General features: G+C 37.0%; 1 protein-coding gene across 4 annotated transcripts in view; it reads right to left on the reverse strand.

The window, feature by feature from the left end:
• Window positions 1–2591: 2591 nt before the first annotated feature.
• The window catches only part of HIPK3 (homeodomain interacting protein kinase 3), a 111935-nt gene continuing 93800 nt past the window's right edge, over window positions 2592–20726 (reverse strand). For all 4 annotated transcript variants that reach the window (XM_075755255.1, XM_075755258.1, XM_075755257.1 and 1 more), the window contains 12 exons: window positions 19502–19588; window positions 18402–18586; window positions 17551–17710; window positions 17036–17159; window positions 13720–13841; window positions 13435–13550; window positions 13166–13327; window positions 11895–12191; window positions 10808–10948; window positions 8653–8888; window positions 8234–8361; window positions 2592–6607 (listed from right to left, as the gene is read on the reverse strand). In XM_075755255.1, the coding sequence (XP_075611370.1) occupies window positions 6131–6607; window positions 8234–8361; window positions 8653–8888; window positions 10808–10948; window positions 11895–12191; window positions 13166–13327; window positions 13435–13550; window positions 13720–13841; window positions 17036–17159; window positions 17551–17710; window positions 18402–18586; window positions 19502–19588 (2235 nt within the window). In that variant the 3' untranslated portion in view covers window positions 2592–6130. The remainder of the gene's footprint in view (window positions 6608–8233; window positions 8362–8652; window positions 8889–10807; window positions 10949–11894; window positions 12192–13165; window positions 13328–13434; window positions 13551–13719; window positions 13842–17035; window positions 17160–17550; window positions 17711–18401; window positions 18587–19501; window positions 19589–20726) is intronic.

Consider the following 20726-nt stretch of genomic DNA (forward strand, 5'->3'; position numbering starts at 1 on the left):
AGTGTATGTACCTGTAACCTGGTCTCCTCTCAGCTATAGAATCCTTAATGCTAGAAAGTAGTCCATATTCTGGAAGAGATGTCTCATTATGGATAAAGAATCAAGATGCACCATGTCGACAAAGATCTACTCTAGTTGGCTAAGGAGATTTTTTTTTATTGACTATTTCTCCATAGGACCAGTATGCTTCTCACTGGGGAAAGTACTACTCTACCACGCTGCGTAACAATAAAGCACACACACTGAGACCGAATTTCACATTTGCATGGATTCTCCTACCTTTGCCCCACAGCAATAGGTTGACATCATCCGTATGACCTTGGCTGCAATGATGAGCACAGATCCAAAATTCCCTTGCTCGCAGTAGACCTACCACAGTCATCTTGAGTCCTGCTTGTCTCTATGAAGAAACCTACAGATGAGCAGAGACGAGTGGCCATGCAGTGACTTCTCCACGAAGCAGGGGGCAGGCCAGGGTCTCTCTCTTTGCAACAGAACAGTTGGCATTTTTCATTTTGATGAATAAACAAGGCCAAATTTATGAACATCTCACTCCACAGATACCACCATGGCATGGAGTCCAGCCTCCAGGCACCTCTACCAACAGGGTGTAGATGCTCCCAACCTGCTACTTCAGGATTTAAGGAGAAGAATCCATTCAAATGTGTATTCCAGCCTCCCAGCATGAAGCTTCATTGTTCTAGCAAAGAACAGTCAGTGCTGTTCCCCAAGACAAGGGCAGCTAGAATTACCTGAATCTGCTTAGAGCACGTACCCAACTCTCCTAAAACGTACCTCCTTACGGGTGAAAGGTAGGAAGATGTAATTAACAATCACCAGCAAATCTTACCCATGATTCAACACATCTTCCTGCGCATCAGGATCTCGTTGGTGTCAGACTGACCATTTACATCATGGTGTCATTCAGTGTGGAAACAGAGGCAAGAGGGGCTACAGCACATCTCCAGCCTTCCCCAGAGCTCTGTACCGCACACGACACACGCTATCGGCCTGTAAGGAAGCTAAAGCTCTTTACAGGGGGAGCAGTAATATTTCACAACCCTACCAAAACTTTGACTCACGCTGCCTCCGTTGGTTACAGGAGCTGAAGTCGCCATATGCATGAGTGGCAGCGATTAGTGTGAATCTACCGTGATCATGGGGACTGTACTGCTTTGTGAGTGACACCAGACAGCAGCTTCTCTGTTGCCTCCCAGAGACTGATCATGGCTCCAAGCTGAAAACCTCAGCTAATTACTGAGAAAACGTAGCGTCGTCCTGAACCACCGTTCGTCCCACTACAGAGCTGCAGCATGCGACAGCTCCAGACTCTGAAAGCTTTCCCTTGAATGAATCTGCTGTCACAACTGCAGTATGAATTCGTCCTTTGTATGTAGTGTATGTCCCTTTCCCGTAGTGACAGGAAAAATACTCACCAAATCTTACACCAGTATTAGTCATGCTAAAGGCAGCTGAGAGGAAGATTACTTAGTCTGTCCTAGTTCTTCCACAGGACAGGAAAGAGCATAGGGGACAGTCGGACATTATCACTAATAAAAAGCAAGAATGGAAAGGACTTTACAGACAGCACATTCCTTCCGAAAGGCTTTCCTTGTTTTTTAGATGTTGCCAAAATCAAGAGTGCAAAATACACCAAAGGCAGTGGCCCTATTTTCTATGGGAAATGCGGGATATAGATACCAACATCAACAGCCATTTAGAAGTCAACAATAAGCGAGTCTAACGGCAAAGAATGAAAAAGCAGCAGCTTTCATCGCAACAGAGGTATCTGTAGAATTTGGAGAGAGATGCGTTTTCCTGTAGCCTAAGGTGTAGTGCTGCAGGAAGAGCTTTGCAGACAGTATGACCAACTTGCATTTGAGGAGCGAGCAGTTGTGAAAGATCAGTAACAGCGGCACCTTGTATTTAGCAAAGTAAAGCTTTCTGTCAATTCCAAAATACTTTGGTATCAAAAATATATTGCACTGTCATTTCAGTCTTTTACATTTCATTTCTGACAGCACCTGAAATGCTATGTTGAGCGCAGAAACCATGCTACTTCATAAATATGTGTACCCAACAGCCTGCTTCGTGACAGCTTCCAAACCAGCACTGTAACCCCACGGCAGAACGAGCACACTTGGCTGGCAACAGCACCGGCAAATGTGCCTTCCGTGGACGTCCGGGCCATACCGGGCCGGCCATCTGGAGCCACGGGCCGCGTGGGGCCACCTGCCGCAGCGGGAGCCCCTTCCTGCTGGCCAAGCAGCAGTTGCCACAGGCTCGGTATGAACTCCAGCAGCAGCAATGTATCTGCTGGAATCTGGGTCAGATAACCTTTTGCTAAGGTTGTAAAAAAAAGTGGGACAACCAGAACAAAGAACCTTCAAGGTTTGGCTACGCTAAAGGCAGAATCTCAAGATCCTCCTAAGCAAACCTTGAAAGTTAGTAATATTTAACATTTCAGAAAGAAGAGAAGCTTAGCCAAATGATATCAGAATTTTAGAGCCCTCCCCGGGAATCTTCATCGCCTTCACCTTAATCCAGCCTTGATGTAAGACAGCAAAAAAACCGAAAGCCACCAAAAGTCATCTGCTGCAATATATATTTTAATTCAAAGTGAATCTCGACAGTAATACACCATAAATTCTTATTTTGACACTCACCAAAATAGTCACCTGGAAAACCCGCTTTTTGTGACAAAGTACAGAAGGCTTGGTCACATTTAAATCACTGAGAACTAGAAAGAAATACTATCGCAAACTGTAAGAGACATTACATCCATAAAAAATTTTCCCAGTCCTCATATTGTAATATTGCACAGTGCAATTGCTACATGGCGAACTAGTGTAGCATAGAAATCCAAAGCAAAAAAAAAAAGCCACAAGTCTACAAATCGTTAAACAGTAACAGTTCAAACTTAGTAATCAAGTCTCTATCACTGGGTATTTCTAGAACAAGTCTTCCTACAGCTTGCAGTGTGATTTAACTTTTACTTAACACAAACCAAGTTAATTAGCAATAAAAACAGAAAATTTAAAAATTAAAACCAAAAGTTAATACAGTAGCATATTTGACCAATAAAACACCCTGAAGTTAAAAACCGAACACAAGAAATTCATATAAAATCTTGCAAATTAAAGTAATATGCAGGTATGTAATTCTGTAGTCATGCAGTGTTTTATTTAAAAAAGGCATTAAAACGGTAACGTGTATAAATGCTTCTCAGAGGATGACTTTTTTTCATGGAAAAGGTCCTCACCCTGAAAGCCTTTTTTTCTGCAGACGGGCCCCGGGCACTTGCAGCGACAAGAGTCCGTTCTCACAAGAGTGGATTGCAGGATGGGGGGAAAGTCAGCCGGTATATTGAATTTAAGCTGTGGCAGATTCCCAAATATTTCGTTCTTTGAAATGCAGACATTTATAGAATTACAACACATAGAAAGAGCAGCAGATCTAATTTGGGGCGCATTTACAGCAACTTTTTCCCGTGTATGATAGGATACTGTGGTGATATACAGATAATGGTGTTAATTTAACAAGCATGTTAGCTTAAAACTTTAAGCACAGTAAAAAGAAAGTACAGTAAATACATTAGACTAATGAAGATCCCCATGGCCCCAGAAAAAAAAAAATGCAGTATTTTTTTGTTGTCACAATACAAAATTCATTTACTCCATTTGCATTGGCGATACTTGGTGTGTCCATTGCCTGCAATGGAGTAAGCACCAAAAAAAGGTCGCTTCCCAACACAAGGGAGTGAACAGAAAACTATCTGCTGGACCGTATAGCACAAGTTTGAAGTGGTAAGGTGGATATCCAATTTGAGCATTTCCTTGACTCCCTATATTTAGGCTTTATATATGTGTTGATAAGATTTCAAATTCATCAGGATACTCCTAGTTTCTAATGTATACTTTATATACACACACTTGTACAAAATGCATAGAGTTGATTACTAAAAACACTGAAACTTTTGGGAAAAGTTAGGTTTCTTAATTTTCAGTGTGATTAAAAATGTACTGCTGGTATTTTATTTTTCTTTTATGATCTAATACTGTGTATTTTAGTTATTACTTTAAAAATAAATCAAATGTAGGCACATTTATTTCATTCAGACATTCATTAAATAAAACACTGCTTGTGTTAGTGGAGTAAAGAAAAAGATTACCAGTTATTAGCTTATTGACAGAGTTAAACTCAAATGCTTTGCACTCTTATTCCAGTCAACATTGCAAGGATTGTATTCCAGATTTTGTTTTAAAAAAAAGTTAAGTCAAGCCTGCAAGATGCAGCTTCTTAAGTGTCTACACAATGCCAATATGAAAACATAAAAAAATTAAGTTACATCAATACATCCACTTATATGCAGTGATGAGCTCAAAGTTAATGGAGATAAAATACTGATGCAAATAACACACCCAAAAAAACATATGCAATCATCTTCCATCATTTACAGTATAGTAGTTACGACACTTCAAACATGAAAACAAAATAGTAATTTAAAAAAGAAAAAAATTAAACCCAAAACCCGGCTTCTATTTCATGTAATTAGAGTTGTACAGAAATTAGAAGGCTAAGAAAGAACTAGTTAATCACCTAATTTCACAGCTATCTGAAGTGGCAATCATTATATAGCAGCTTATCTATGATACATTCAAGATAAATGATACAATTTATTACTTGCCCATAAGCTAAAACACAGCCTCAGCTTAATACCTTCTGTAAATCCCATCTCTACACTACAGTATACTTGAGGTCTATGAAAAAGTAGCTACCTTTTATAGGAAATGGATGATTAAGTCTTTGGTGCTGCAAAAGCAACTTCATTTGAACAAAACAAAAAAACGAAAGAGAGACACACTTCCTAAGGAAAAAAAATAATGCAAAAAGCATGTCATTTACGTCCCTGACGGAATGTATTAAATAAGCAAACACCCGCAACAGGCTAAAACAAATACTATAATGTAAAAAGACTAAAATCTCTCCCATGCATAAATGAAAGATTGCACACAAAGAACTCACATCTTTTCAAGCTTCAATAGTAAATATTCTGCTACTAGTTATTAAATACTGCATGGTTTGCTCAAGCTAAGATGAAACCACATCATGGATCAATGAGCACTTGGCTTTTTCTTTCATTAGCTAGTCAGTCATGCCTACCACACCTCTAAACTTTTTATTATATCCAATTAGACAAACACTTTTAAAATAAACTACTTAGGTTGTATTGCAGTTCCATTTACCAGTATGAAATAGTGTGCTGTGTGTCACTACTCAATAACTACTGAATCAACTTTTCTTAAGCACTACTAAAGTCTTGTCCTGAAGCTAGATCATTCTGGGGGGAAAAAGACAGCAAAATTCGGCTACAGCAAAACATGCTGCCTTCTCGATAAGGAAAACACACCCAATACTAAAATCATACCACACAAAACCCAAAATGAGCATTACGCTATCAAAAAATCAGCAGATCTGAATTTTTAAGTGCTGCAGTCCTCAACATTTATATATAAGTAATAACATTAACAACCTCAAATATTTAAGGCACTATGTGTGGGAACAGTTTACAATGCAGCTGAGATTATTAGGACAACAACATTTAAGAGCAATGTTTAGGCTTTTTTTTTTTTTTTTTGCCCATGCAAAAGACACATGCAATGTGAAGAACAACAGCTCAACTTTTAGATAAGTGACTCAACATTTAAACACCAAGATACGCAATACAAACAAGTTACTTCTACACTGTACTGCTGACATATGTGCATCTGTTGCTCTAGTTCTGTACACTGAATGGCTTCCCAAATGTAGACGTGTCTTGCACTAGTTAGAAGGCAATTTTATAAAAAATAGCAGGAGCAAAACCAGATTTCTGCTCCCATAAGTCACCTGTCTAAAGTTACTATATAAGAAGATAACATGACCAAAGACAAGTTATACCAAATGTGCAAAACACATTAAAAGTGAGTTTTTTTTAAAGCTCAGAGTTGTTTAAATTGCACCCAAGTCTACATGATTCAAAAAAATAATTTTCCTGTTGTGCCATGGCTAATATTTAATAAATACCATGTTTCTTCTTAAATCAAACTTCTGTATCATTGAGCTTCCTCAATATACTGTATCTGAGTTCTCACATAAATGGATACTGGCTGAGTTTTGTCGGACTCAGTGGAAATCCTGTGTAAGCAGGTGATGCTGCAATGTACGAATGTGGTGGGAAAATCGGTTTGTATTGAGTCTGATGAATGGTTGGGGAAGGTAAGAGACGGGGATTTATGCCAACTGGAACTTGGTGTACTATACCACTGGGATGAGATATACTGTATGTTGGATGTTGTAACAACGGTCTTGAGGTACACGGCGAGGCGAGGAGGTGGGCAACAGGCGCAGCAGTACTAAGGGGTGCCGACGACGGGTACGGAAGAATAGCAGGCTGTCCTCCAAGGTGGGTACTTCCAGAGAGATGCGCGTGCACGGTAGTGTGATTTGGACTTCCTTGCGGAAGGGAGAAAGCATGGCCGGCAACGCTGGCTGGGAGGTAAGGCTGCTGCCTCCGATGAGCATAGTTTCCGTTCCATTCCTGCGGCCCAGATCCAAAGTGCTGAACCTGTCCACACACAGAAATGGGCAGATCTTAATATTTCTAAGTATAAAGACAGTTTGAAAAATGGAATAATGCACTAAAACTAGTCAACTTAAAATCAAGAGAAATATAGAGACAGGAATAATTAAATGCTTAAACAAAACAAAACAAAAAAATCAGCTATTTAGATAGTAGCACAGACAGGAAATCTGACAATAAGAGATGGGAAACAGAAAACAAGCTATTTTAATGCTCTTGCAAAAAAAAAAAAAAAAAGATAAAATGCCATGCTGGGCTGTTTTAACAGAAATACCATGTATCACATGAGCAAGGTGCTTATTCCACTCTACTCAGCACTGGCTTGGCATCAATTGGAAGTGCTGCATTCAGTTTGGGCACCATAATGAGGCACAAAGAGGACAAATAGGAGAGAAATTTTAGAGGAGAGCAGAAAAAATAATAAACGGATTGAAAATATCTGAGACAACTAGGCAAACAGAAGTCTAGGGCTATGATCACAGGAAGATGTGGCAATCATTAACAGTTATAAAGAGGAAGACTAAAAATCAATTACTCCCATTAAATGATGCAGATGACAAACTATGTAGGGCATCTACCAAAGAAGGAAGGATCAGCATAAATTTTTGTAAAGAAAATAATGTTCTATGCTTTCTGCCAAGAGGCTGAGGAGCAGCAGTCATTGATGAGATTAAAAATTAATACCATGCTGATCATATTAAGGTTTGCTTAGAATTAATTAAACCAATCCTTCTGAATAATCATGCAGAAGGGGAGATTGTGTCACCCACCCAAATGTTTCTATCTAAACTATTCAAGTCATTATTGGTAAATCCTCTTATCTACATACAGCATGCTTGCATTTAGTATTTAACTTAAAATTTATTATTCACAGTTAGACTGCAAGACTTACACAAACAGGTGCTGCGCTGATATCAAATTACCTCCAGATATCTAACCAAAAGCTCAATGCAGCTACAGCTCAAAATTAATTAATTAAAAGGCGCTTAAACTTGATGTCATGTGTCAACTTCAGTTCTCAGCCACAGTCGACACATTTATTATGTTGTTGGGTAACGATGAAAGTAGCTTTTAAATTAACTTTGGGTATCTTCCAACATTGGACTGAACTACAAACACAACCTCTTCCCTCCCCCAGCTTCACTGCCTGGCAGCAAAGGTGAGGAACAGTTGGATTTGCAAGCTCTATCTCATCCCTGGACACTCAAACTACAAGCATTTTCATGCATACTACTAACAGAACAAGACTGAAATCAAACTGCAGTTTTTAACTGCACACTATGAGCATTTTAGCATTTGGATGTAGGAGAAAAAAAGCTAATATATTTGTCATTTTGTCTCATGCTTTGATTTTGTGTAGGCATTGATAATTTTCCCAGTGTGGCTTTTCTATCATCTTAAAAAATAAAGTCAGCTGCTTTAAGAAAATGACTGAAAGATACTTATGACTTGCCCAGTAAGTTGAAATCCATTTTTCAAGATTTGAACACTTCTGTAATCAAGCTGTTGAAAACCTGCAGTTGCTATTGACAGCAATTGAAATTGTGAGCATTCAGCATGTTTGGAACCTCAAGAAAGAAAAAAATATTTCTTAGATATAACTACACATACCTGACTGAAGTTTATATGTTGCTGATGGAATGCTGATGTCAGTTTTTGCTGACGGTTTCCTACAACAGAAGACTGGTTTATTCTTCCCAGGACAGACCGACCCTTTTTCAGTGGCTGGCATGTAGCATCTTCCAAGATATAAATGAACAGTGTTACATTTTTGTTGTCACTATTCTCTTCTAACAAAAGTTAGACAAAGTTTCATTTGCTTCAGGTACCAGAGAGAAATAATAAAATAATACACCAATTAAAGTAAAAAACCAACACAATTTAGAAGTGTTTATTACAGATTAGCAGATATATGAATAAGTCAAAATCTTCATATGTACGGCTACTGAATAAATATTCCAATTTCTATTCTTATCTACTGGTATAGGAAGAAAAAAAAAAAAAACAAAACAAGACATGAACTAACTTACCTGTATTCACCATCTGTTCATCAAGATGTAACGTGTTTTCAAGTCTCATTGGTGGTACCACTACTGTGCAAACAGCTGATTTGGTTTCAGGATTAACCGATGCTCTTGCTTCCTTATTTTTATTGGTATTAGCTACAAAGCCATTTTCCACAAATGGGCTGTCACGTCCTGAAGAGTCTGAAGTTGGGGAACCATCCACCGTATCACAGCCACTTTCCTGTTCGTCATCTGACATACTATCAAAAAATAAAAAGTACTGCATTGAAAAAAATACATTTTCATAATATAGATGCACTTTATTCAATTACCACATAAAATTTATGGAAGTGAAACTATTCAAAGGTGGATAAAAACATTACATTTTAATTACACAAGCACAGACATTCAGATGGCAGTTCAATACTCAAACTCTTTCTCAGAGGAAGGAGATAACTTCTACATGAAGACTTAGGTGTGCAACTCAACTTGCACCCGCTTTGCAATTTATTTCTTAAATAATCTTGTACTTATAAACCACCTGAAATTTAGATTTTTAGGTCAAATAAAAGGTCGAAGATTATTTCATTTCTTTCTGAATCAAAACATAAAGGTCTCCCGATGGTTATTACACTAGCAAATGAGAACATACTGATCTAATTTCCTTCTAGAAATCAGCTACATGCCGGAGTCTGCAAAAAAGCCATCCCTGGGGCCCATGAGAGTCAGGATGGGATAGAGTGTGCTGGGGAAGCAATCTGCACAGTGGCAGGCAGCTCCCTCTCATCTGCATATCAACCACCAGCAGCTACACTAGACCTTATCTACTGAAAAATTGGGTGTCTCTGAAGTTCCTCCAGAGAGCCCTGGCTCTGCGTGACAGATTCTTTTTCACATATTTAGATTAAGGAGACAAGCGCAACCCTTTATTTACACGGCTGTTGTGTTTATATAAGTAGAAACAGTTATATATATAAATTATTCATTAAAAGTATCATTAGGTCAGGCTGGCTGTTTAAAACAAAACTGCCTGTACAGACTAGCAGTTCCATTTCCTTGTCAATACATGCTGTGATAGAATCTTTAATCACTTTAAACAAACTTTTTTTTTCATTTAGACTCCAATCTTACTAATTCTGCACAAAAAAACTGTTCCGAGTTTGAATCACTCTTCTCTACATATCAAGCTATTCTACAGAAAATAGGAAGTGAACTGTAGAGTAAAACTAAAAGAATTGGTCATGCTTATGTCAGCCATAGGTTGCTTGAAAAAAAATAATAATTTCTATGAGATACTGAGTAAATCATATTAAATCAAACTTTTCACCAGTACCAGCAACTATGTATCTCAAATGTTTCTTGGACCCCAAATTCATATCTAGAAATCTGATAAGTGCCAAGTGCTCATAGCTACAACTAAAGTTTCAACATGTTAGCACCTGGAGGGCAGGGACCAAAATAAGAAAAGCCCCAGCCAGAACATCTCAAGTCAGTGGGAATGTCTGTGTCACAGGTCCATGTCTTATGAGTATCACACAGATAGATGTTTTAGTGTCAAGCCCTCAGGTACTGTATCAAAAATGCCATTAATTTTCAGAGTTATGTTGACTGTTTTTCTAAGAGTAAATTTTGAATAATGTACAAAAATGAAGACTAAGTAGACATCAAGCAGTGAAGATAAAAATATTTAAAAGCTGCTCATATGAACAGTGTTCACCTAAGTGAAGCTTACGTTTGGTAGAAGAAAAAAGGCATCAATGTCATTAGTGATTAAAATACAAGACACACAATGGGAGAACAAGAGGGTGCAAAAATTAATGATGTTCTGGTAACTTCAAATCTGTCACATCCTGCTTTGGCTTACTTAATTTTGCAATCCTAGAAGATTTTTGTTCTAAAGGAAGTTGCATGCAACATCCTTACATTTTCTATGTAAACACCATTCATTCAGTATTCTGAAAACTTCCAATGTAGCAAGATAGATCTGTTAGGAATGATAAAAGAACAGTCTACGCTGTGCAACTGCAGGCCAACAAATTAATTTTTAAATACCTCATTTGGCATATATATATATATATATAAAAAAAACCATAACAAAACGTTCACATTTTTTATTATAAACCAGAGTTTGCTGTATCCTAGGATCTTTCTTTTTACTGAAAGGAGCACAGCTTTTTACCTGTTGGATCTCTTGCAAGGAGATGGACTAGACTGTCCCGAGGAGCTAGTACTCAGAGTGCTATCAGGACTGCTGAGAGAACACACACGGTCAATGTTCAGGGTGTTCTGGCAGGCTTCACAGTCAAGGCTACCTTTACACCTGCCACCCAAAAAGAAAGTCAGCAAACATATCATCTCTCATTCGTTCTTTCCATACACTTAAGTGTATGGAATAAAGGTTTAATTATGGAATAAAAAGAGGTCAAATATTAGAAAAGGTCCCTTAAATGTAAACTAACATCCAATTCCTTGTTTCTTTTACATCCTAAATAGAATTTTAAACCTTTGCAGAGTTCTTTTGGAAATTCTAGATTAAACATGCATTTTTTAAAACCTACTAAATGAATAAATTTTTTACTGAATCAATACTAAAACAAGTAGATACAAGATTTTACTACAACAGTTCAGAGCTTTGAAACATTTCACACAGTTTAGATTTAAATACAAGTACCTCCAGTTCATAATCATTACAAGTGAAAACAAGTCGAACAAATATTAAACTTTTAAGCCCTCAAAGTGATACATGCTTCTTTGATAACTTTGTGAAAGAAAACTCCTTTGGGGGACCATGCTCAGCATCTGCTTTTATACCCAAATGCACATGTTTTCATACTGTTAGAGAAGTACTTTTTACCCGTATGTATGTAATGTTATCTACTGGATGCTACTGCTAGTATAATCAATATTGTTATTCTAAGCCAGAAGACTGATCTTAAACAAATAAATAGGGTATAACAGTATTAAGCAAAAAAAAAAAAAAAAAAAAGTATGCTGGACCTAAAAGTATTCAGTTTCGACCAAATCTGTTACAAAAGAATAGTAATTTGTTTCCTGTTGCAAATGCCTAATGCATACAGATTAATGAGGCAGACTTTTGAAAGTATTTTTCACTTTCAAGATACACTGCTACAGAGTTAACTTCTTAGTGAAACTTGATTAGAAGTCATTGTCTTTTTCTAACTCAGATTCATTAAATACAGTTGCTATGCTAAGACAGCTATACTATATTTAAGTAACACCTTAATAAAGTAACCATCGATTCTTACTCTCTGAGTGAATGTGTTCGTCCTATGTCATCTTCATCTGTGTCACTGCTGATGGTGATCACACTGACTGCTGGGCTGGGGGAACCGGCAATGAAGATAGCCTGGCGCTGTTTGGTTGAAAGAGATGAATCAGGGTCCAGCCTGACCGATGCTTCACAACAGTTACTTTCCTGTCCTTCTGAGTTATGATTGTCCTGTGCTTCTATACAACTTATTCTCTTTACAGCCTTCAAGTTAAGTATCTTTGGAGATATAAAGGCTGAATTTTGGATATTGGTATTTTGTAACACATTGCTCCTGTGAAGAAAACACACCATTTAACATTTAGTGAATCTCTACCAACAAACCTGAAAACTGTACTATTTTCAACAAAAACAAAGCAAGCAACGTAGGCTAAAACACCAAGTTTCTACACTAATACAAAGAAAAACATAAACCAGGAAAGAGAGTCATAAATGCTTGGCATATATGATTTCACACATTAATAAAAAAAAATAAATCTAGAAACATGCTAATAAGAAGCTATGTTGCCACATCCAAACTAAGTAATATCTAAGACTGAAATTCACAACAACATTAAACACAATACATTGAAAATCCCATTTTCTTATAAACGAAAAAAGAAACTAAAATCCTGTTTGGGTGAAAAACAAGTGAACAAAACCTGACGAGATTTCCTGAAAACAAAAGCTGGTAGCCTCTGGATTAAATCCTTGCTTAAAACCAGACTGCTGAAATTGCCCTCTGTAACCCATGCATTCCCCTTTACTGAGCACCCCACACCTTTGCAAATACTTTGTATGGCAGTGGGGCATATTTTCTTCAGCAAGCAGCTAAAGTAATTCTGGCCACCAGTGAAAGACAGACTATTAAGATGATTGTAAGGCATACTGCAACCCTCTTATATGGTATCTATTTCTAGTTGTCTAAAGCTGATATATCCTCATGCACATAAGCTTAGGAACATCTCATTAGAGCTACCTCAACATATTCTTATATCTTCCCAAAGGCTACAAAGACAACTTTGCTATCATGACAGGCACATACAACCAACAGGAACTAAAATCTCTTACTATTGCAAGTATTTTGCCATCTAGTCTGTATTACCAAAATAACACGGAAAACTTAGAGCAGAAAGAACAAATTTTCCCAAAAGACCATTTCAGTACAATTGTTGCTAACAAGCATGCCACTTTTACAGGCTATTCCCTTGCCCACTGAACAGCAACTACAGATACACTATCTCTGAATGTTAGAAATATTCCACCAACCTGTTCTGACACAGTTTGTTCCTCTTGGTAGCTGCAGGCTGAGGCCAGACAACATGTGCAATGCCCACACTAATTGGCTGAGGGGCAGACAAGGTTATCTGATGTGTTAAAAGAGGCTGCGGTATCACTGAATTGTAATGGGTGCCCTGGGTAATCATCTTCCTGAGGAAAAAGAAAGGAAATTTTAAATTGCAAGTCATTTGCATTGCATCTGTAGATCTTGTTAAACCAAAGCTGTTAAGGTATTGCACAAAAATACGCGGACTTACCCCCAGTCTCCAAGCCTCTGTGGGCCAGCCACAGGATCAGAGGCCAGAGATGTAGCAGGAGCTGCCACCGGCTGCCATGCAGGAACCAGTATTTGCTGGGTCTGATTTGACCATGTCTGTTGTGAAGCAGAGAAGATTTCATGATGCAAAGAACGCCTGAATGTACATTAGCTGCTTGCAGTTCAGCACAAAATAGAAGAGGGATTGCAACAGAACTCTACAGGGCAAAAATATTTACCAACTAATAATAAAACAAGTAAGATTTTTATGTTAAAGTAAGCCAACCTGAGAAAGGATTCCTGCTCGAATCTGTAGCGGCTGAATTGCGTGGGCTTGGGTCACCAACGGAACTGCGTTATCCACCCTCAGGGTGAAACTGGTGGGTTTACTATGGTTTGTAGGAATTCCTATCAGGGAGAAAAACACACACACGAGCTTTAAGCAAAACACCAGTCTTGCATATTTTCTCTGAGCAGAATGCAAACATAAAGGATAATTTTACAACGTTTTACTATTTTTTTTCTTGATGTGTTTATGATCTAATTCCATAATTTAGATTTTCAAACCAAATAAATCAAAACTGGAAACATTTTTGTGCCATTACATACATGCACAAATATTTGGTACCATAATTTCCAGAAAGAAACTGCCAATAGCTACTATTTGGAAACAGACTACTAGAAAGTGGAATGACTTTGGCAGAAAGTTCTGCAAAGCTAAGCATTTTATACTTTATCATACATTACGTTAAAAGTATTTGAAAGGAAGCAGACAAAAGTAAGCAGAACTGAATTTCAAAGCTTCTCACAGCTGACTCCTGGACATCTCATGCTCTGTATTTCCAGCTCGGTGAAACCCATTCCTCTTAACTCTTAATAGCGGGCAATGCCACACATGTAATGCCCCTGTTTGTTACCATTTCTTTTGTGAGAAACAATGTAAAATTTTCTGTGCATGCCATCAAATATTTGCAGTAGAATCCATAGTCCTTTTCCTCCCTTTATCAAAATAATGCTAACAGTAGCACTGTTGGAATATTACAAGAGCATAATAGGAAAAAGATGCATCTTATGCTCTGTATAGATTTTATTATTGTCACAGGAAAGTAACAGACACATAGCAATGCTGCAATGTTTAATATTAATAATAATTTTTGACAGAATAACAATAAACTAAAATGAAAGAGGATTTCTTTTTTTTCAACAAATTGCAACAGAACAGCTATGCTAGAAGAAAATACTGGCTAGGTAAATATAATAATTTCAGCTTTTAACTGCACCTTGTGTCTCGTGCTTTAGTCAAAGATTAAGCAACAGGCGTTTGGAGGTAACTACTAAAGAACTACTTAACTAAAGATTAAAAGCATTGGGTATTTTTTTAGATCTTTACAATAAAGGATGAAAGAAAATCTTCATCTGATATATAATTCTCTCATCATAAAACAATACTAAGTTATAACTATGCAGTTCAAAGCTTTTAATCTTGAAACACTGTTGACTAGTTTTTTCCACACAGCCATCTAGAACAGCAACTCTGCCAGAAGTAGCGAGCTTTAGCACTTCAAATATTTGACAGAGCAGCCAAGCAGGGAAACCTTGAAGCAGGGCCAGATACCATTAATATCTCTTTCCCTCCATACCAGCAACTCAACTTGTCGCCTATGTGATGAAAACAATATACTCCCTTCATTCAAGCTGTAGCAGAATTTAAATTTGGAAAGTTATCATCATACTAAGAATACAGTATACAGATCACAGATAAAGTATTTGCCTGTATCTTTTCCTTTTCTATAACTACTGTATTCATCTGGGTATAATGAAAATAGTAGGCTTTTAAATTGTGGAATATGTCATTGTGTAAAGCCTATATGCAATTTAAATAAGAAATTACTCAACCATACTAAGTGCTCAGAAGGAAATCTGTACGAAGCTATGCATTTAGCTCATATAGCCTCTGACACTCTAAATACTCGGAACTTTCACGAGTTCTGGAACTCAGGGTGGATGCAACAGCCACAAACAACGTTACTGATAGTCTTCCGTATCTGTCTTTATCTAAAGAGATAAAGACTTCCTGGGCTCTAAGCTTTGGTTAAAAGTGTTTTGGGTTGGGTTGATTTTTGGGTTTGTTTGGTTGGTTTAGGGTTTTTTTTTTTCCAGAGTGAATCTAGTGTGATTTCTAGAACTTCAAACTGCAGAGGGAGAATTAAGGAGGAGTTTGAAAGTAATTTTTAAAAAAACCTGCTTCCTATAGACTCCATCATTTCAAGATCTGATCTCAACATAAAGTTGAACCATCACAGAGACAAATAAATTGCATGCTTGGACATGAAGACTATAATCAAGTTAACTTAATAAGCAAACAATATAAACTACCTTTCCCTCTCCATTAAATGACTATTACTAGGATAAGAAAGGCTGGTTTTCATCAGCTCCTCTCTGATCAGCCCATTATAAACAGAAAAAACAAGTTATGCTTGATATGTTCCGAGATCTAAATGAGGTTTTAAAGACTCCTCCAAAAAAATAAGACCTAAGTTTGCATGATGCAAATGCATTTGTTTAGGGAAACAGAGGTCAACTATATTACCATGTGTCCTAAAGACACATATGCTTATTTGGTGGTTTTCTACACTGCGGAAATACTTCTGTGCTAGTTCCACCTCAGTTTTCCAAATGTTTCTGATAATTGAACCCTCAGCCAATTATTTCTTTCCATAAATACAAAATTGTATTTTTAAAACAATCTTATCCTTTGTAATACTGGGGAGTTCAGCCAAGCTGCCCTTTCCTCCTCACAGCACGATGCAAACAACATTCTCAAAGATTTATTTATGTGTTTTTCAGCCATCAGAAAGCTGCAGCAGTTCTGTCTCGCATTATAACTGCAGGATAGTAAATGTGACATTTTACGTAGGGCAGTTACATCCTTAAATGAAGCCCCAAGTTTCCAGATGTTTTCTTACACATTCACTTGGAAGTCCAATTAAAAAAATCCCAACTTTATTATCCAGATTTATCACAAGAACTGTTATATTTTCTTATCCTTATCCCTAAGATACCCTAGGGATGTAGTTAGGGGGGAAAAAAACCAAACACAAAACAACAAAACGAAAAAACACCCAAACAAAAAACCCAAGCAAACCACCACAACGAAACCAACAAACAAAAAAACCCCAAACCATGCAACCACCAAAAAAGAAACAAAAAAACCCACACCACCACAAGACCTACCACAACACTGATACTCCTCTCATCTTTCTTGTTTCCTCTCAGATTTTATTTCAGAATACCCTCCTTTCTTGCTTCAGCTTCCACATTGTGTCCCTCTGTTTTATCCAAGATTATATATATATATGTATACATACATAAGTGCGTGTATGGTATATGAAGATGGACTCTGGATTTCTGCAGATGCCGATTTGCCATTTCTTTCAGAAGGGTGCAATGTATCTGGATCTGACTCACATACTAATTTTTTTATGACATAATTTCTTCTAAATACATAGCTTAAGTGGATATAAGGAAAAACTCAAACACTGCTATCAGACAGACAGTAACGCTCATGTTTCAGGAACTGTAACAATTACAGTTAAACATACCTTGAATAGTTGGAGGACATATAATCAATGCCTGTTGGAAAACATCACTGCAACCAAACTGAGCAGTTCCTGCCTGCAATGGTATCCCTTGGTGCAAAACTGAATGGGCAGATGCAGTTAATGCCTATGGGAACAGATTCAATACAGGCAACATTATGACTGTGAATCTAAATCTCTCACACACTTGCCCCACCAGCTTATATAATAAACAACTACAGTAAGTTATAAAAATTAAAATTTCAAATACATTTCACGGGCAGCAATCCCGTTTGGCCACCGGAGGGCACTACAATACACTACAATACGTTTGCTATGGCAACACCAGTTTGTAACTTAATTTTGAAACATACTGAATTCTAAATGGTTGGTTGGTTGGTTGGTTTAAAGAAAACATTAGGAAAAAAATCAGAGTAAAAGAAGATTTTTGTCACTTACTAGATGTACTTTTTCAATTATGAAATTAATTTGAGAAACTGCATTAACAGAATTTATAATGAAAAAAAGATTGGGTTTACCTGACTTCTTACTGGACCAATTTTGGTAAAGCTCGCAGTCAGATTAGCTGCACTGCCTGAGGCAACTGGTCTCATAAGTGATGTTTTATTGCCATTACTTAAGTCATACAAATTTGATCTGCATTTGCAAACATCCATGATATGAAAACAGGACTTCACTCTATCAAAACCAGAAAATAAGTTGCTTTAATTAGTATTTAATGTTGTTAAATGTATAAAACAATTCCCCAGAACAAGAAAAAAAAAATAGTTCAAAGCCCACAGTTCCTAGTTTCACAGAATGGCATTATACACAGACATAGAAAAAAGAAATACTATTGCTACGTTCATGCCAAGTCTTTGTAATACATATTTTTAAAATCAAGAAAAATACCGCTATTTCCTGCTCCTTGTATCTAACACTATTTTCTAACAACTGCATACAAGCAGGAAGGATAGTAAACTAAATGGATGGAAAGCTCTTTCTTTCAGTGAAATGCTTTCACTCCATTCCTCGTCTCAAGAGGAAATGCTGACCCTGGTTCTCAGTGACTGACAGGAACTAAGGCTCTGCATGCTTCCAAAAATCAAGCCCGTTTCTGCAGTGTTGGAATTTTATCAACCAGGCATATAAATGATAATTTCAAAATCTATAGCTCTAAATATTACTTTTCAGAAAAAAAAAAATGTAGTTATTCAGTTTCCTTGACCAAGCAGATGTATCTAATATTATAAGCACTTGAAAAAATTCTCTAAGACATTACAAAAATGACAAAAGATTTTTCTCCCTGATAGCAGATGAAACAACACTATTATACACATGAATAACTGCAATGGAGATTTGAAAAAAATAATTTGTGTGTGTTACATACTGGTTGCTATGAGGAAAATCAAGGAGGTGCTTCATGGTAACAAAAGAATGGTTCAGGGTCTCAGCTGGAGTGATTCTTAAATCAGCGTCGATCAGCAACATTTTCTTCAACAGACTGACAAATTCTCTCCTATCTGCCTTCTCCGCCAACAGGTCACTTCCTTCCAAATCCATCACCATGTTCACCTGGCGTTGAACAAAACAGTCAGACAGAAGACACGCATATTGGTTTAACTCTTTCTGTTATTGCTTCTGCTGTAACATACTAATATTCAATGAGTTTATCATGTGGTGACAATTGTTCTGCATCATGCCCTGCTGACTGTCAGCTGTTTGGCATATGGTGAATTTGTTAACTTATCCCAGTACGGTTCGCTTGGAATTGGTGACTTTTTTCTGCACACACACTGCTCCCCTTGGACCCTCCCCAGCTAAAGATCCCTGAAGGCTTTTAATTCCAGTCTGGGTCTTGGAATTTAAAAAGTAAGATTTGGGATAAAGATCTTTGTATAGTCTAACTTAAACTACAGAGGCAGTCTTCAAAAAAGAATTTCCAACATGTATTAATGCCAATCTTGCAAAAAGAGTTGATTCTTTTTTCAGGATATGAAAAAGAACAAAAAATTTCCTTTTATTATTGACTAGAGAGTTATAAATCCAAAGAAAAGTCCAGAAACAGTTAAGGTTGGGGTTTGTTTAATAAAAGGAAAAAATAATTATATTGAGAATCATATTGTTAAGATAGTAAAATTATATTGGAAATTATATAATTAAGATAGCAGGATCCATACGCATTCATTATTTACCCAGAAAAGACGACAAGGTAGAAGAGAAAGCATACATTACACATAAAACTAAAGGGTTCCCCCCATCACAAGGACAAGTATCTTTGTTTAACACAAGCAATGACAAAGGAAGATCTTTTTATAAAGCCCAGAGGACTGACATAGCTAGACAATTTCCTCAGAGTAACACATACAGAGAATAATGGATATGACTGATATACAATAAATAATATTCTAAAAGGTGTTTATTTCAAACTAGTAAAATGGTTTAAAATCACATGTTCCTTTTGCAAAGGAAAAATGCTTTAATACTCACATGCACTATATCATCCAAACTGTTGAAAATATACTTTCTGGCCTCTTTAGACTTCATACCTGTCTCTGCCTCGTGCTCTTCCAATGTCTCAAAAAAAGAAAAGGAAAGTTGAGTATAGAAGTTGATAATAATGGACACTTACAGCTACAAAGTAACTTTACATATTTATCAGCCTAATAAACCTGTTTTTTAAAAAACCAATATTTTGATTGTATATTTGTATGCTGCTTTGCTGACTACTGTCATTTTCTAAATTGAAATACAAAAAATACTGACTTTCACATCTGCACGATTACGGTACTGGATTACAATAGATGGTTTGTAAGTCACACAGGATGTGCTGAAAGCCTAGCAAAACATTGTTTAATGAAACTCTCTCGTGTGCTTATATTTTTATATATCACAGGTTTTCTATTACTTGTATTTTACACATTTCCTCAAACTCAGACTTTTAACTCCTAAAAGCAGCAACATCATATCGCTGTAAATAACTAAATAATAAAAACCCAAACAAACAAACCCCAAGCAGGTTGTGTTCAATTTCTCTTCACTTTCTCTTTTCTTTCATTATTTTTATACTTTTATTCCTTTGCATACACAACAGTTGGTGTAAGTATTTTAAATACTGAAGTACGAAACAAACAATTAAGACCCAGAGAATGAATGCGATCACCTATCAGTGATTTATGAGCTGGAATACCACCTTCTGGTACAATTTTCCTCCTTAAACACAGACAGCACCAGGAGGCAGGTTTTGTTTTAAGAGTCCATGTTGTAGGAGGCAAGGCAGGACTGCAGGGAAAAAAATTTCTTAACATACAGATTACAAAAAAATTTCCAAAATTAACTTTGACCAAAAATTCAAGTAATGACCAACGGTCCGTACAAAAACTCCTTTCTTCCCCCAAAACAGCATTTAGTCTGCTGTGAGAGATTTAACCTCTGAAAGGTAACAGCTTCTGAAAATGAGGAGGGCTGTTTGCATCAAGAACTCATTTAGGTTCTCCAATACAAAGAAGCCAGATGTAAACTGTCACCTAATGATCAACCACCTGAAAAACCAGAAAACTGGAATAATCGGGATGGTATAATCATGGAATCCTTACATAACCTGAGCCGGCAGCATTACAGCAGGGCAGCACTGGCCCCGGCCACTTGGCCCAACGCGCGCTGGGGATTTACCAAATTACTGTGGAGAGTTACGCAACTCACGCTTTGAGCTCGT

The sequence above is a fragment of the Balearica regulorum genome, chromosome 5 (assembly GCF_011004875.1).
Source record: "Balearica regulorum gibbericeps isolate bBalReg1 chromosome 5, bBalReg1.pri, whole genome shotgun sequence".
Taxonomy (NCBI): Eukaryota; Metazoa; Chordata; class Aves; order Gruiformes; family Gruidae; genus Balearica; species Balearica regulorum.